Source organism: Siniperca chuatsi, linkage group LG6, assembly GCF_020085105.1.
Source record: "Siniperca chuatsi isolate FFG_IHB_CAS linkage group LG6, ASM2008510v1, whole genome shotgun sequence".
Lineage (NCBI taxonomy): Eukaryota > Metazoa > Chordata > Actinopteri > Centrarchiformes > Sinipercidae > Siniperca > Siniperca chuatsi.
The window spans coordinates 32,102,209-32,119,042 of NC_058047.1; the positions used below are offsets into that span (position 1 = coordinate 32,102,209).

Here is a 16,834-nt window from a genome sequence, read left to right on the forward strand (position 1 = left end):
ATTTAAGCCGTGTCTGCCTTCTCTCGTAATGGGCAATGTGAGATCACTGGCGAATAAAATGGATGAGCTAACGGCGTTAGCCTGGAGTCAGACGGAGTTCCATGAGTGTAGTTTGATGTGCTTCTCACAGACATGGCTACACCAGGATATCCAGGATCATAACGTTTCCATCGATGGGTTTCAGACTGTTCGGGCTGACAGGGATCACACCGGGAGCGGTAAGTGGAAAAGTGGCGGGCTTGCTGTTCTGGTCAACAACAGATGGTGTAACCCTGGTCACGCTACTCTCAAGCAGAGTATCTGTAGCCTGGACATTGAACTGTTAGCTGTGGGACTCTGGCCATATTATCTGCCATGTGCAGTAGAGATGGCTAAAGCTTTTGGAGATGAAAACATGGTTAAGAACTTTGAAACGGTCTCTCTGTCCCGTCGCATAGTGACACGAAGAATTTTTGACATTCAAAATCATGTCAAAAAATAAATAATAAGTAATAAAAAGTAATGTGTGACGTAGAATCGCAGTATGGTGAGTAAGTGCAAAAATGGAAATGTGCAAAGTAGATTAACCATAATGTGCAAAGGTAAACTGAATGAAAAGTGTAATGTGGGTCAACTGTAAATTAACAGTAGTTTAACACCTGCTCCAGCCTGGCCGCTCAACACCTGCGTTTCTAACATGACAAACGTTAGCAAAGTCTGAACTGCAACAAACTGACAAACGCTGCCATCATGTCTCCAGCACACCCAAGGTCATATCAGGTCATTAGCAGGCTATCCCATCACTATAGAAATTATCTTGACTTGCTTAAAGTATTTCACTGGTGCTTCCCAATTACCTCTCAGCTGCTGAACAGTGCGTTAAGGTGACTTCACTGGTTAATGATAATGTTTTCAGCCACTCGTTGGTCTCCTGTGTTTCCACAAATTAATACATCTTGCCAAGATATCCTTCACTGCTTATCTGAAACCCTCATGTTGTGCTTTAATTGTCTGTCGTAGTATTCATGGCTTCCTATCATTTATTGATTATTCATGGATGTATTCATTGCATTTATTCATGGTTGCACATTTTCATTCATTTGGATGTCTAGTAGCCTAGTTATAATTGTGTGTGTAGTTGATCTTCCAACACCTCTGACACAATATTGCCAATACTTTTTGCAGATGATACAAGTCTCACCATGCACGATATAGCAGTAGTTTTGTCTGAAGCAAACAGGTCTGGAAAAATATGCAATGTGGTTTAAAATGAATAAGCTGTCACTTAATAACAAACAATCAAATTCTATGTCATTCAAAGGTCACAGTCAAGTTGATTATCCCTGGTTACAAGTATATACTGATCTGCAGGCCATTGAAAAAGTTAACTTGACAAAGTTCCTAGGGATATAAATTGATGACAAACTTGTTGAAGCATCACATTGACTTTGTTACTAAATAAACTACGAGATCCCTTGATATTATTATATAAATGTCACACCTAAACAAATCAATCTTTTTTATTCTAAGTATTATAGTCTAATCTATCCTTATTTAAATTACTTTAATATTGAATGGGCAAGTACATATTGCTCACATCTTAAACGGTTTATAGTAGCTTCCTCATCTCATTGTCTTGAATCATCAACTCCTCTTTTCTGTTATCTTAATTTCTTTAACTGTCTTTGTGATCTGCTAACTCCCTATGTGCCTGATCGCTGCTTGAGATCCTCTGGCAGGGCCCTACTAATGGTTCCAAAATCTCGACTTGTCACTAAAGGTCCCCTCAGCTGTGGAACTCCTGCCTGGGGATCTCAGGCAGACAAACTCAGCGTCCTCTTTTAAATCTCTTCTTAAAACTCACATTTATCTTATGGCTTTTTCTTAACTGATGGTATTTGTTTTAACTATTTAAATTATTGCAGGTAGACAAACCTACCTGCACTGGAGTTTGGGGGCAGCAACTGAAGAGCCAGGATGCCCTGGCGTACCATGCTGACCAGACCCATATCAGCTGACACCATGGAAATGCCCTGCTTCCTGTTGGGCTGGTCATCCAGGTTGTTGTTATGGAGACTTGAACTTTGGACTGGCTCTACAGACTAAAGGCACAAGAAAAAATAAATGCATTAGTGTATATCTTCATCACTGAAGAATAACAAATACACAAGATTTGATGTAACACTCCTTTACACCAACCAGTAAATGGTGACAAATTTAACTTCACAGAACTAGATGACAGTGAAAAGCAACAGATTCTACTGGGCTGGGTGTCATTTAAAAAGTTACGATACCAGTACCCTTAAAGTGATACCGATACCAATAGTACTTCAATCGATACCCATCATGTGAATGGAAGCATTCAGTTGTGTAAAATGCCTCCACTCCTCCCCATCTAACTGATTTTTACACACATACATTTTGTATGATGCACGAGATATGTGTAGCCTATATACAGAGAGCCAGCACAACAGGCCGGCCTTGTTTATCAGTGTTGAGTAATGGGAACGTTAAGCACAGAGGTTGTATTTGGCTTTGTGTAGCTCTGGTTGTGTCTGTTTAACAAACCAACCGCAAAAAACAAACACAAACAGCCAGCGGTGCTTCTGATACAGCGGGTTGCGAGCTGAAGTTTTTCCGGTAAACACACCGATCTCTTCGGCTGTCTCAGTCCCTCCTGCCCGGCCTGCCTGCTGCTCCTCTCGCGGTCACTTCTCCTCCGGAGCTCACTTCACTGCCAGTGACAGGTGCTTCATATCGCTCACTCCTGTAACTCCATGCTGGATCTGTCCCCGTTTAAAAAAGCAAGCACGGAAATCAAAGTAAGGCATTAGCATGACGGCATCCAGCTAACCAGGCCTTTCTGGTGTACCAGCTACGAGAGAAGCCTCGCATACGCTGCTTCCCTTTCTCGCTAGCCTGCTGTCTGATTGTGAGGTCAGGTTGATCTGGGGGATAAAATAATCGCCCTTCTCGGATTAGAATTGAGGACACTTTTTTGTGGCTCTAGGACTCAGGGAAGGCGGCGCCCTAGCGCCCTCTATTGGCCGGGCAACCACTGGCTGCCACACACTGGCACACTCCATACACGTGTCTGGATCTGAGTCCGGGTCCAGCCCGAACGAGGAGAAGAAGTGCACCGTGTGTGTGGAGGGGCAGCGCTGCGTACACCCGGCCTGTCCACTATGCCTAGCCCAGAGACACTCCGGAAGCAAAGCGGGCTCCGGAGGAGAAGTGACCGCGAGAGGAGCAGCAGCCTGAACTGCCAACTCCGTCAAATACACTGCACTCGACTTCAGCATCACCACAGACTGTATGTAGCTGCTAGCTGTAGCTGCGGTAGTAGGCCAATCACATGACTCATTAAATCAAAGAACGCTTGTGATTGGCTGTGAGCAAACCAAAAACAAAGGATCAAATGCAGTTATCGTTTGACTGGAGAAGTTTCAATACTACTTGGTACTGGGTTATTTCAGTCGACGCCTTAAAAAGGTATCAAGTACCAATATCCAGCCATAGATTCTACTAGGAGAGGGACATGCAGCATACTTAGCTGCACAATATGTGACTGCATGTCACATGTAATTAAAACATCACTGAATGTGACAAATAATTATCTTGACATAGCCTATTAAACATGGTTATCTTTATCTCATCCACTGGTTACTATTTTGAATGTCATGTTATTGTTGTATTGTCTTGTGTTAAAGGTCCGGTGTGGAGGATTTAGTGGCATCTAGCAATGAAATTGTAGTTTGCAATCATTTGAATACTGCTCGCCTCACCTTCACGTTCCAAGCGTGTAGGAGAAACTATGGTGGCTGCGAAAACGCGATCAGCCCTGTCTAGAGCCAGCATTTGGTTTGTCCCTTCTGGGCTACTATAGAAACATGGCGGTGCAACATGGCGGCCTCTGTGGAAGGGGACCCGCTCCCTCTGTAGATATAAATGACTTATTCTAAGGTAATGAAAACACACACACTTATTTTCAGGTGATTCTACACTAATGAAAACATACTTATAAATATTATATTCCATTTCTGCCAACAGCTCCTCCTAAATGTTCCACACTGGACCTTTAAGACTGTTTCTACACTTTGACAACATTGTGACTTTACATAGTTCTGCCAATGCAAGCACAGTACAGTAAATGTGACTAGCATTGGTAGAGTTAATAGAATAGTTAATACTCTATTAACACACACAGAGTTACATATACACATTTAGACGGTTTTGATGTTGCTATTGTGTATTTTATCAAATTTCGTGTTATTGCTAATATTACCGTACTTGTGTATTGTCCAAATATTTGGTCAGTTAGTACTTTGATGCTCTGACAAAAAATGTCTTGAAACTTTCATGCCAATAAAGCCTTTGAATTGAATTGACATCGGGCTATTAGTCAAGTGGGGCTTCACGCACAACTTCACATACAGTACTTGCATCACGCATGGAGAACTGAGGCAGTCTTTAAGAGTAAATGCACCCAGTCTAATCTTGGAGATCTACTGAATGTGGTGCAACACAAAGTTGCCAACTAATTTTCTATGGAATGTCAGCTAATCACCTTGCAAGGGATTGTGGGATTCCAAGCAACACAGGAGTGACTAGAGATGCAAAATAAATGAGGGGATCGAAAGTTGAAAATTTCTGAATTTATGCAATTGAGAGCAAAATTCGCCAAGTGGTAGAGAAAAAGTGACGCAGTCGTGGTGTTTGGTGTAAACCAGCTGAGGATACATGTCTGTGGAGAAAATCATTACTGTAGTTTTGGGTATCCTTCTTTTCTATGTCTTTTGCCTCCCAGGATACCAGTACAAACAAACAAGTGCTGATTGGCACAAAGTCACATAAGTTGTTGGAAAATTAGTTCAGTTGCATATTTGCACAATGTTTGCTAATAAGCAAGCCACTCACTAGCTTGCAAGTGTTGACACACCCACAGCAACGGCGATGTTGAGCAATTTGTTTGTTTGCTGAAGGGTCTGCACTCTGCTAATCTTGCTGGCGCTGCCAACTAGTGGAGACAACATGCTTTTTTCACACCCTGTGAAGCAGGGATGTAGCGTAGCACTTTAGTACCATGCTATATCACAACTTGGTCTGGTCACAAGTACAACAGAACGCACCTGACCACAAAAATGTTCAACCCATAGAGGCCACAGCAGCTATGTTTGTCCTCCTTCATAATTCTATGTATAGAGTGTGTAGAGTAACTCTTTATTATCAAAGCTCCAGAAACTGTTTATCATTAAAATGACACCGATGAGCGGCACAGGTGGAACATGACACGAACATGACCAAACAGGCAAATCAGATTCAACTCAGAAAATTCTGAGACTGGTAGTCCTAGGTTTCATAATAAAGTATAATAATATTCAAATTCGTAATAAAGTTGTTTTCATGTGTTTCTGGAGCTTTGATATGTTATGTTAAGACATCAGGAAATTAGACAGGCAGCACCAGTCAACAGCCAGCTAATTTGAGTTTATTGAATGAGTATAGGTTTGCTTCTGGGGTTATCAAGAAGCCACCTCCCATCACAGTGTACAGAACAGTATGTTTCATTGAATTAGGATAAGGCGGGCATTATTCTACGTTTTTCTTAATGTCACCCAATCTCATTACAGAACCAAAACCATGTGTTAGTCCGTCTCTCAATACTTCCCTCCCCTGTCTGCGGCTCTCAGCTCCGAGCCCATTGGTTCCTACTGAAGATGTAAATCTTTAAAAACACAGATATATCGTTTCATGTTTAAAAAGGCTCAGTCATTTCCTCAAACAGCTGCTCGCTGTAGTTTTTATCAAATGTTTATGTTGCGGATGAATCCACATGTGGTGCTGTAGTGAGTGTTTGGGGCAGCAGGACGGTGTGTGTGGGACTGAGTGTGTGTGTTCGTGGTGATGAGGGAACATGTCAGCCAGTGCAACAGTGCGGCTCGCTGGTGTGTTTTAATAGTTTCTGGACAGCAGTGGAGCTCTGTGGCTCAGAGGAAGAAGATCCATCAGGCTGTGATTCACAAATGATACTTGTTAGTAGACACGTTCATGGTGGTTTGGGTCCGACCATGGGTTTTGTTGACAGTAAGAAAGATAATCGCCAGCCCTAAGCTTTAAGATGTTAGAGAGACTGACACTGATAATATTGACGTTGATAAGGAAGGATTCATATGAAAGTGTTTACATTACTTTTGATTAAAAGTGATGTTTTGTTTTAATGTGATCTGTTGTTTCATGAAAAACATATTTTCTAATAGTCACAAGATATTTTAAAATACAGAATCAGAAATACTTTATTGATCCCAGAGGGGAAACTCTTTCGTTACAGCAGCTCGCTGTCACGTCAGTGCACACAGGAAGAGAAGTACTAGCAAAAAATATTATTTATTTTCTGACCTGTATTGTAGTGTATTAAGTATAAAATAAAATAAGTGTGAAGTACCAAGTGGGTTTACAAAGTAAGTACAAGTACAAAGTAAATACTGTTCGTGAGCACTTGCCTGTTCATGCTGCTGATGGAGGACTTGTGCGATGTTGCTCTCCACTGCTCTGAGCTGCTGATAGATGTGATGCAGGAACTCGTTGAGGTCTGTTCTATCAAGCTGACAGCCCTGTACCAAAACCTGCAGGGGGAATCAAGGCTGTCAGAGGACTGCAACATCATCTACAGCAGCTTTATGCATCACATGGAAACAAATCAGGCCCCTACATTTACACAAGTGTAGAGCCCTGAGAGGCCCCTTAGGGGCACAGACAAAAATGTAGGGTCACAGTAATTTTTTTGATAAACAACATTAATGCATCTCTTTGTGCGCATTAAATATACAGTGTGTACAAGATGCAGGCACAAGCTGAATTAATGAAAGAAATTTGAAATATAGGATGTCACTGGGACCTAACAGGACACATTGTGCTTCATTAATGCATCCCTTTTCAAACAGCATAGAGGCTGCTAATTTTTGCAAGACGTTGCAATTAGTTTTGGGATTTGAAAGCATTTTATCCAATCTGAATCCAGTATCGAATCTGCTTACTGAATCTGATTTCAGTGGTTTTATTATTTCGCATATGCAAGTGAAATGCTCGCACTGTAAAGCCCTGCAAATAAAACATATGTCAAGTCAATATTAGGAATCTGCAATCAGAACAATCTACCATATATAGAAAACAATCAGAGCTTATGTTCACTGAAATGTAAAGCACAATGAGTATGATCCTAAAAGACTTTAAGAGATATTTCAGGTGATACCTTGAACTGCACAGTTTAAGGTGCAGTTAAAATACTTAAATTCAAATAAGGATGCATGTTGTACAGTGGGCATCTAAGAACTAGAGTAAAGTAATTGTAATACTCTTTACAGAGCAACTTAACACCTCTTGAAAATCTTGATTTTTCTGACCTCCAGTGTTTGAACTTTTCACCTTGCTGAAGTGACGTTCAGGTGGACTCCAGGACCCTGTGACATCACTGTTGGGTGTGGTTACAGGTTCAACAGAGCACACTTCTGATCACACTGTACAGTGATGTCAAACACACTTGAAACTTTTAACCAGAGAGGACAGAGAAACACTGCTTTCCAACTTTGTGTTAAGTTACTCTTTAAGGCATTCATTTTAGATCATTCATTCCAAGGCCCCTGAGCCTTTTTAGGACATTTGGATAGTTTGTAAAACACCAGTAAATAAAAACAGGATGACATGTAAGCTAGTGTAATGACCTGATGGGAAGTGAGGCCAATAATTGACGAATACGCCAAAATGGTGATGAAGATCTTAGGTTTGAAAAGTTGATCAGTTCCAGGGACTTTAAATGGTTGAGCCAGACCAGCCAGACACCTTGACAAGGCATGAAACACCTCATCAAAGATCATCTCTCCTGTGCTGTCATCCTGCAGAACAGAAAACAAAACACACCGCAGTTACAAACTGAAGATTCATTTCTGTGCTCAGTAACTTGTCAGAAAGAGGGCATTACTCTTGACACAGCAGGGAAACTGTAATATTAACAGAGTGCCACACTGCTTTAGTGTTGACACTCATAATTGCAGAATGCAAATGATAATACAGAGTCAATGATAAACTGACACACAGTCGACATTAGACCCTGATCAATACTGCATTATTGAGAAAGATATCAATATAAGAAAGTAAAAAAACAGGCATGTCTAAAGCCCCTTTCAGACATGCACCCCTTTACCTTAAACTCATGGCAGTGTAACATGTTGGTCTCATGTCTGAATAAGCACCCAGGTCACTTTTACGTAAAAGTCACAACAGCAGTCTTATTAGGGCGGACCTGTAACATTTCCATAATGCTTTCAACAGGGCAGAAGTCTGAAGTGAATACCATCAGATTAACATAAAGACTGCAGCAGTAAAACAAGGTGAAACATACAGAGAGAGAGAGATTATAAATACACGTCTTGTTCTACCTTTTAAGATCACTGTAATAAATTAATTATCTCAATCACCATCTCTTATGCTAAAAGAAAATAAAAACAGTTTAAACAACTAGGAAACACAATGGAAAAAGCCAATTTTAAAGTTGTTGAGGAGATTCTTGTCAGATCAGATCAGTCTATAAAAACTATTTTCCCCTCGTGGTGCGACAGGAGCAGAAAAGGCTAAAAAAAAACAACAAAAAACATCGTACAACTGCAGTAATAATCTGACCAACACTCTCTATATATTTTAAATTTTGTCATTCAAACTACACGTATTAATAAATGAAAACCCAGCAAAACACTTTACATAAAAATGTAAGAGTCCCAACTTAACTTCTTGTCATTCAATGCTTGTGGAGCGGAGTCAAGCATCACTCACAGTCATGATGGTAATTATTTAAGGCTTCAATGGTAAAATAAGTTTTAAAATCCATCAGTGATGCAGCCTGTTCTCCCTCCTTCATCACTTTTATCATTTCACTTCTGTCTGAGTTTGAACTGAGCAGTCATCCTTAAGAATAGCTCCTAAATAATGTTGTTTTCTGTTCAAAAATAAGAAACACTGAAAATTGATGACAACAAGCCAGAGGAGAGAAAGAGAGGAAACCGCTGGAACAAGACCCTGAAGACAAAGATCAAGACATTTAGCTGATCGGTTACAATGCTGATAACCTAAGCAGCCAAAACAACTAGAAGAAAAGAAAAGATGATTAATTCATCTAAGCCATCAACCTGTCTCTTAGACCCCATTCCAACTAGGCTGCTTAAAGACATTTTACACTTAATTAGCACTTCTTTTCTGGATATGATCAATCTGTCTTTATTAACAGGCTATGTACCACAATCCTTTAAAGTAGCTGTAATTAAACCTCTTCTTAAAAAGCCCACACTTGATCCAGGGGTTTTAGCCAACTATAGACCTATATCTAACCTTCCCTTTCTCTCTAAGATCCTTGAGAAAACAGTCGCCAATCAGTTGTGTGACTTTCTAAATAACAATAGTTTATTTGAGGATTTTCAGTCAGGGTTTAGAGTGCATCATAGCACAGAGACAGCACTGGTGAAAGTTACAAATGACCTTTTAATTGCATCAGACAATGGACTTGTCTCTGTACTTGTCTTGTTAGATCTTAGTGCTGCGTTCGACACCATTGACTATCACATCCTATTACAGAGACTGGAACATGTAATTGGCATTAAAAGAGCCGCACTAAGCTGGTTTTAATCCTATCTATCAGATCGATCTCAGTTTGTACATGTTAACGGTGAGTCCTACGTGCACGCCAAAGTTAGTCTCGGAGTTCCACAAGGTTCTGTGCTTAGACCGATTCAATTCACTTTATATATGCTTCCTCTAGGCAGTATTATTAGGAAACACTCCATAAACTTTCATTGTTATGCAGATGATACCCAATTATATCTATCGATCAAGGCAGATGAAACTAACCAGTTAACTAAACTTCAAGCATGCTTTAAGGACATAAAGACCTGGATGACCCGCAACTTTCTGATGTTAAACTCTGACAAAACTGAAGTTATTGTACTTGGTCCCAAACACCTCCGAGACACATTATCTAAAGATATAGTTACTCTAGATGGCCTCCAGCAGCACCATAAGGAACCTCATAGTTATCTTTGATCAGGATTTATCCTTTAACTCCCACATGAAACAAACTTCAAGGACTGCGTTCTTTCACCTACGTAACATTGCAAAAATCAGGAACATCCTGTCTCAAAATGATGCCGAAAAATTAGTGCATGCATTTGTTACTTCTAGGCTGTACCAATGCAATTCCTTATTATCCAGCTGCCCGAATAAATCCCTTAAGACTCTCCAGTTGATCCAGAAAGCTGTGGCACGTGTACTGACAAGAACTAGGAAAAGAGATCATATCTCTCCAATATTAGCTTATTAGCTCTGCACTGGCTCCCTGTAAAATCCAGAATAGAATTTAAAAATCCTTCTCCTCACCTACAAAGCACTTAATGGTCTGGCACCATTGTATCTTAAAGATCTCATAATACCTTATTATCCGACTAGAACACTGCGCTCCCAGGATGCAGGGTTACTTGTGGTTCCTAGAGCCTAGGTAGAATGGGAGCCAGAGCCTTCAGTTATCAAGCTCCTCTCCTGTGGAATCAGGTCCCAGTTTGGGTTCGGGAGGCAGACACCATCTCCACATGTAAGAGTAGGCTTAAGACTTTCCTCTTTGATAAAGCTTATAGTTAGGGTTGGCTTGGGTGAGTCCTGAACCATCCCTTAGATATGCTGCTATAGGCCTAGACATGGGAGACTTCCCATGATGCACCTCTTTCCTCCCTCCTTCTCTCCCTCTCCGTCTGTATGCATTTTTATCCCATTACTGCATGTTACTAACTCGACATCTTCTCTCTCCCGTAGTTTTGTGCTTTCTCGTTTCTCTCCTCTCTCCTTCTGTCACTTTCAGCAGGTATTTCTGCCTCCAGAGCTGCAGAGTCTGGATCTGTGATTGTGGGCCACCTGCTACCCCTGTGTTCCTGCTCGACAACTGCTACTACAGTTGTTGTTATTGGATCTGTTACTGATGCTGACATCATTATTACTATAGCTGTTATTCCTGTTATTACTAATTTATTAATATTAACACTACAATTACTATTAAAAAAAATTATTCTATGTGGTATTTGCATTATGCCTCCCTCTCTCAAAACCTAACATGGCACCAGCATATGGCCGCCCACCAATGACTCTGGTTCTGTCCAAGGTTTCTGCCAGTTAAAAGGAAGTTTTTCCTTGCCACTGTCGCCAAATGCTTGCTCATGGTGGGATTTGTTGGGTCTCTGTAATTAATATTATAAAGAGTACGGTCTAGACCTGCTCTATAGGAAAAGTGCAATGAGATAACTTCTGTTATGAATTGGCGCTATATAAATAAAATTGAAAAGAATAATTAGATAGAGGAGGACTCAGCTAAACAAACAAGTCTTCAAAGAAGTAGACTAACTGAAAACCACTGGACACTGAAAGTGAGTTTTAACACTTGAAATTACAAGTAAAATCCCAACTGAAATATTAAAGCTAACAGCTAACTAGCTAAAAAACAGTTGGGCTGCTGCCTCGCAACAGCATCAGTGGCAGCAGTAGCAGCAGAACTTTCCTACTATAAATCACAGCTCACAGACCTCAGAGTGCCAACTACTGTATTATGCTGTCTGCCTGCTCTAAAACAACAGAATATCCCCCATCTCTAAAAAAACAAGATTGCAAGAGGCAAATATAAACAACAAGTTCTCCGTGACAGACCAGAGACACTCTTCCTCGACCAGTATAAAGATGGGAGGGCATGTAATTTAATCTTCTATACTGATGAACCCTATGCTTGGCTGAATGTCATCAGCTCTCACTACTCCTCAGTAAGGAGGGCAGGTATCTGCAATGGATGGAAGATAAGTATACTGGAGGAATGGTTCAAGGATACAGACAGACAGACAGACACAGAGAGAGAGAGAGAGAGAGAGAGAGAGAGAGAAAAAAAGTAGAGAAAAAAGTCTGAGGGTGACTTCCCCGCCATGAAACTGAGCACTCAGAAGGAGGAGGGTCTTACAAATATCCCACCAACCCATGGAAGCAAAACCTTCAAATACCTGCAAATACAAAGACCAACCATCACATCCTACATGTAGGTCTACAAGTGCTGAACAACAGCAGCAATGAAGGAGAAATTAATACTGATGGTCTCTGAGTATCCATGTCTGTACCAGATGACATTCCGGGACTACCACAATATCATTATGAATTAAAGCTGCATGCAGCGATGAACGGGCGCACGCACCTCCTGCACGTCGTGGAGTGCCACAGCCGCGGTGCCATTGCCAGAGGTCTAGAGATGTGGCTCTGAATTGTCACGCGTTTTGGATGCTGCACAAAAGGACTAAATGTAAATTCCTGGGTCCACTAAGTGGTGCTAGAGAACACCCATTAATTATACGTTGTGTATCAAGTGTACACCACACCAATAAAATTTCATGTAAATCAAATGATTGTTGTTACACAAGGCTTACTTCCTGTTGCCAGTAGGTGGCACAATGACAATTACTTTTTGGCATGTGTCCTCAGGCCGGGACTCCTAAACATGTGAAATTTGGGTCAGATCTGACAACGTGGAGTTGAAGTAGCATTGTTACAAATTGAAAAACATCTAAATTCGACACCATGCCACGGACATGCCAGTCAATTTATACTCAATCTTTAAATAACTTTTCATTGCAAAGGTCTTTAGATTGGACTGTCCAAATTTGAAGTCGATCGGATTAATTCGCAAGGAGGAGTTTGTTAAAGTATGGAGTTTTTAAATAATTGGAGACAAAGTGGAATGTAATTTCCTGTTGCCAGTAGGTGGCGCTATGACTATGACAAAATACTGGATATATATTGAATTTCAATACGTCCTCGTCACCAATTCTCAGTGCTCTGGACCTAAAAATAAGGCTGGTTGGAACATTTCGCTTGGCATGGGTTTATCAGGTAAGCAGCAGGCAGTGGGAGTCACTTCCATGGACTTTCTGTATCATAGCAACCAAAGCGTCTCAGCTGAAAGCCTCCAAAGTGCTCCCAATCGCTCCCAGCTTTGTGTTTTCATTTGCTATTTTTTTCAGGTCTTTTCTGATGGTCTCGCATTCTTGATCAAACCATTTGTCTGCGTTTTGTGTTTCCATTTTTGTTTTATAGGGTCAGCTTTAATAGCTGCCTTATGAAATATATTGATATCATGAATGGCCTTGTTTACACCATCTCTGGTAGGGATATATTGATTTTGGTCATATATTGATATGACATTCATCAGATCAGGTGAATACAAGGCCATGATGAATTTGTGTTCACTGTCTGGGGCCCTTTTGTAAGTAGGATTTAATTTATACAGCTTACTGGGTTTCCTTTTTGTGTCACTCATTTGACCTGAGAATTTAAAGAACACATTTATTTGCTTGTCTGAAAGGAGGGATTGCTGTGAATGCACCGATAGTGGAGGGGTCCATGTCAGTGATTGCATATTCTACTACACTGGACCCAAGAGCTAAGGCCCGACAGAGATGCACTACCTCTCTGCCACTTTGATATATTTCAGAGTCAAGGTTGTTCCGATGGTATCACTTTTGGTGTGATAAACAGGGGAGACTGACCAAACACATGGTTGTTGCCCAGTGGGTCGATGACATGAGGTTCAATTCCTGTTTGTCCATTCAGATCTCCAGTTAGACGCACGGTTCCCTGGGCCTGGAAATAGGCGATTTCTGAATGGAGAGTTTCAAAAATGTCTTCTTCAAAACAAGGACAATCTACTGGAGGTATATAAATCGTTGTCTTATGGGCTACTCCTATAAAAAAAAGGTAGGAGGAGCTCCTCAATACCCAAGATGTGCTCGTGTCTTGCCTCCCAGCTGCTGGGTGAAAGTGAAAGGGGTTACAAAAGTCTTCCTTGTGCTTCCCGACCAAGGAAGTTTCACCTGTATTCACACACCCCTAATCTTCACCTACTCAAACCAGTCACCCATGCGAAGGATTTCTCATCCTTCGTTACAGAGCAACATGCAAGAAAACAGTCTACGTTAAAAGTTGCCGGTAGCTTTTAAGAGACAGTCTATAGCTAGCTAATATTTTCTTCTTACCTGTAGTGCTATTTATCCATCTTGATTGTTTTGGTGTGAGTTGCCACGTTTTGGAGATATCGGCCGTAGAGATGTCTGCCTTTTTTTTTTTAATATAACGGGACTATATGGCACTCGGCTTGTGGTGCTCAAAGCACCAAAAAAATACATTTGAAAAACTCAACAGCAATGTCTCTTTCCAGAAATCATGACCCGGTTACTCAAGATAATCCACCAGCCACAGTGGCAGGTGGACAAAAAAAGCTAATTTCCAACACTGGTCTGCAATATAGAAGAGGTGGAAGTGTCTTGTATTTCTAAAAGGGTTGGAAGACCAAGTTGGTTTACAAGAAATGTCATATGAATGAGTCCACATCAATTATATTTGTTGATCTTGAAGCCAGTTTAAAAAAAAAAAATCCTACTTATGTCCCCTTGTCATCTGGCTGCCTCATATATTCAATGACAATTATCTTTACCAGTGCTGTGTGCATTTGACCTGCACACTTATATAATATATATATTATATGTAACTGCACAATTATAACTCTAGCACAGGATAGCAATTACTGATTAGCACCTGGTGTCCCCTAAGATTTTACTGTACTTTGTATGCACCAGTACTGAGACTGACATCATTATTGTGTGCCATGACCAAGCCAATCTACACAGTGAAATGCCAGCAGGTCTTGATTACTTGGTAAGATACGCACACCTTCAAGCGGGAGCAGCATTCACACCCATAACACTAAGAACCCATGGGCTATTCTGTAGATATTATAGATACAAAAAGAAATACCATGAAGAATTTACAAAGCAAATAAATGAAACAAAATTGATTCATATATTTGTTCTTGGTTGGAGAAAAACACTCCAACCACTTTTCAAGCTCATTTGTGTCAACCACATTGATTCAGGAAAGACGTTACCGACTATTTAACTGTGTTTAAGTCTTACCACAATCCCTGTGGAGGGGCTGAGGTCCAGCTCAATGATGAAGCGGTACCTCCGGGCCAGGAAGGTGGCCCGAGTGGATGGCATCAACATGTAGGGATACATAGTGGGGGAGAAATCTGGCTGCCATCCTTTAGGTAAGATGCTCAGCAAGTCCAATTCATTCTCTGAGTTCAGCTGTAAATGAAGTGAGAGTCAAACATGATATCAGTGACAACATTTATGTGGTTCAGGAATTTCTCAAACATTTTTCAGCCTCCAGATAAGTCTTTTAAACTCACTTTTGTTTACCTTGTAGGGTGGTGAGTATATACATTACAATTTAAGAAGTGGTTTATGTCACCAGAACACAAGTGACATGCCATTTATGTGGGTCATACAGCAGCAGAACAGCAGGGGCAGTACTGTATCTGCCAGTGGAATACACGTGACAAGCCATTCATACATCGCACACAGCAGCAACAAACCATAAGCAGCAGTGGTTTATGCCAGTAAGAAAGCAGCAGCATACTAATACTCAGAGACAAAGCACTTAGAATTTGCATATTCCACTGCAAACAAGAGTGGCCACTTTCCGAGCTCGGTGCTGCTGGGCCACCATGCGGACAGGGAAAGGAAGCGAGAGGCGGGATTAACTCACCAGTTCAGGCTTTGAGGCTGGCCAGATGACTTGGTTAAGTTTACCAAGGAACCACGCCAGACGCACATTCCTCGAGATCCGATACTCCTCCTTCATCAGCAGGTAGATCTGGTCAGCCTCCTCCACCTTATGATGAGAAACATGGAACTTACCTGACAGTGGAATGAATGAGTTTTGAGCAGTACAATACTATTTTGCGTGCCGATCTGAATTCGTAGGTTTGTTGATAATGGCTACAATATGCGGCACCTAACGTCTCTCTACATATTTTAAGCACCAAATTCCATTTAAAAATCTGCAGTTTAAAATCTATCACGTTTCCATCTGCAGCTCAATGCGACAAAGTCTAAGGAGCTGATGGTGGATCTAATGGAGGGCCAGGGCACCAGTGACCCCGCCTCTGTTTCCTGAGGAGGCTGAGGTCCTTCAACATCTACCGGACAATGCTGCAGATGTTCTATGAGTCTGTGGTGGCCGGTGCTGTCCTGTATGCTGTTGCATGCTGGGGCAGCAGGCTGAGGGTAGCGGACGCCAACAGACTCAACAAACTGATCTGTAAGGCCAGTGACATTGTGGGGGTGGAGCTGGACTCTCTGGCGGTGGTGTCAGAGAGGAGGATGCTGGGTAAACTACACGCCGTCTTGGACAGCGTCTCCCACCCGCTCCATGACGTGCTGGTCAAACAAAGGAGCACCTTCAGCGGAAGACTCATCCCCCCACAATGCACCACAGAGCGCCACAGGAAGTCATTCCTGCCTGTGGCCATCAGACTCTTTAACTCCTCCCTCTAAGTGTCAGTCTGTTTGACCAGAAGTCACTAAACTGGACACTGAGCATTAACATCTCTGCAATACTTGAATAATTGTGCAATATTCTGTGTACTACTCCAGTGCAATATTAGTTTTCCCATGTTAGTTTTTCTTATTTATTGATATTGATATTATATACCTTCACTACTGCTGTGCAATATCTTAATAATCTCAATAAGCTACACTTAACTCAGTACATGCACCACTACTTATAACTTATTACTTATATTATTACATTGTATTATTATACTGTACTTCATCATCAACCGGTAAACCCACTCTGTACTTCACACTTATTTTATCTTATACTTATACCCAGCTGGTACTTCATTTACTTTCTGACCTGTTTTATAGTGTTTATAGTGTATCATATTGTTTGCTAG

General features: G+C 41.2%; 1 protein-coding gene across 13 annotated transcripts in view; it reads right to left on the reverse strand.

Moving 5' to 3' along the window:
- szt2 (SZT2 subunit of KICSTOR complex) overlaps positions 1-16,834 on the reverse strand; it is a 154,746-nt gene that overhangs the window by 137,116 nt on the left and 796 nt on the right. For 12 of the 13 annotated variants that reach the window (XM_044198544.1, XM_044198540.1, XM_044198549.1 and 9 more), the window contains exons 2-6: positions 15,643-15,768; positions 15,006-15,179; positions 7,698-7,868; positions 6,480-6,602; positions 1,919-2,081 (exon numbers count right to left, since the gene is read on the reverse strand). In XM_044198544.1, the coding sequence (XP_044054479.1) occupies positions 1,919-2,081; positions 6,480-6,602; positions 7,698-7,868; positions 15,006-15,179; positions 15,643-15,738 (727 nt within the window). In that variant the 5' untranslated portion in view covers positions 15,739-15,768. Of the gene's footprint in view, positions 1-1,918; positions 2,082-6,479; positions 6,603-7,697; positions 7,869-15,005; positions 15,180-15,642; positions 15,795-16,834 lie in introns of all 13 variants that reach the window. The other variant, XM_044198543.1, reaches the window with a different exon arrangement.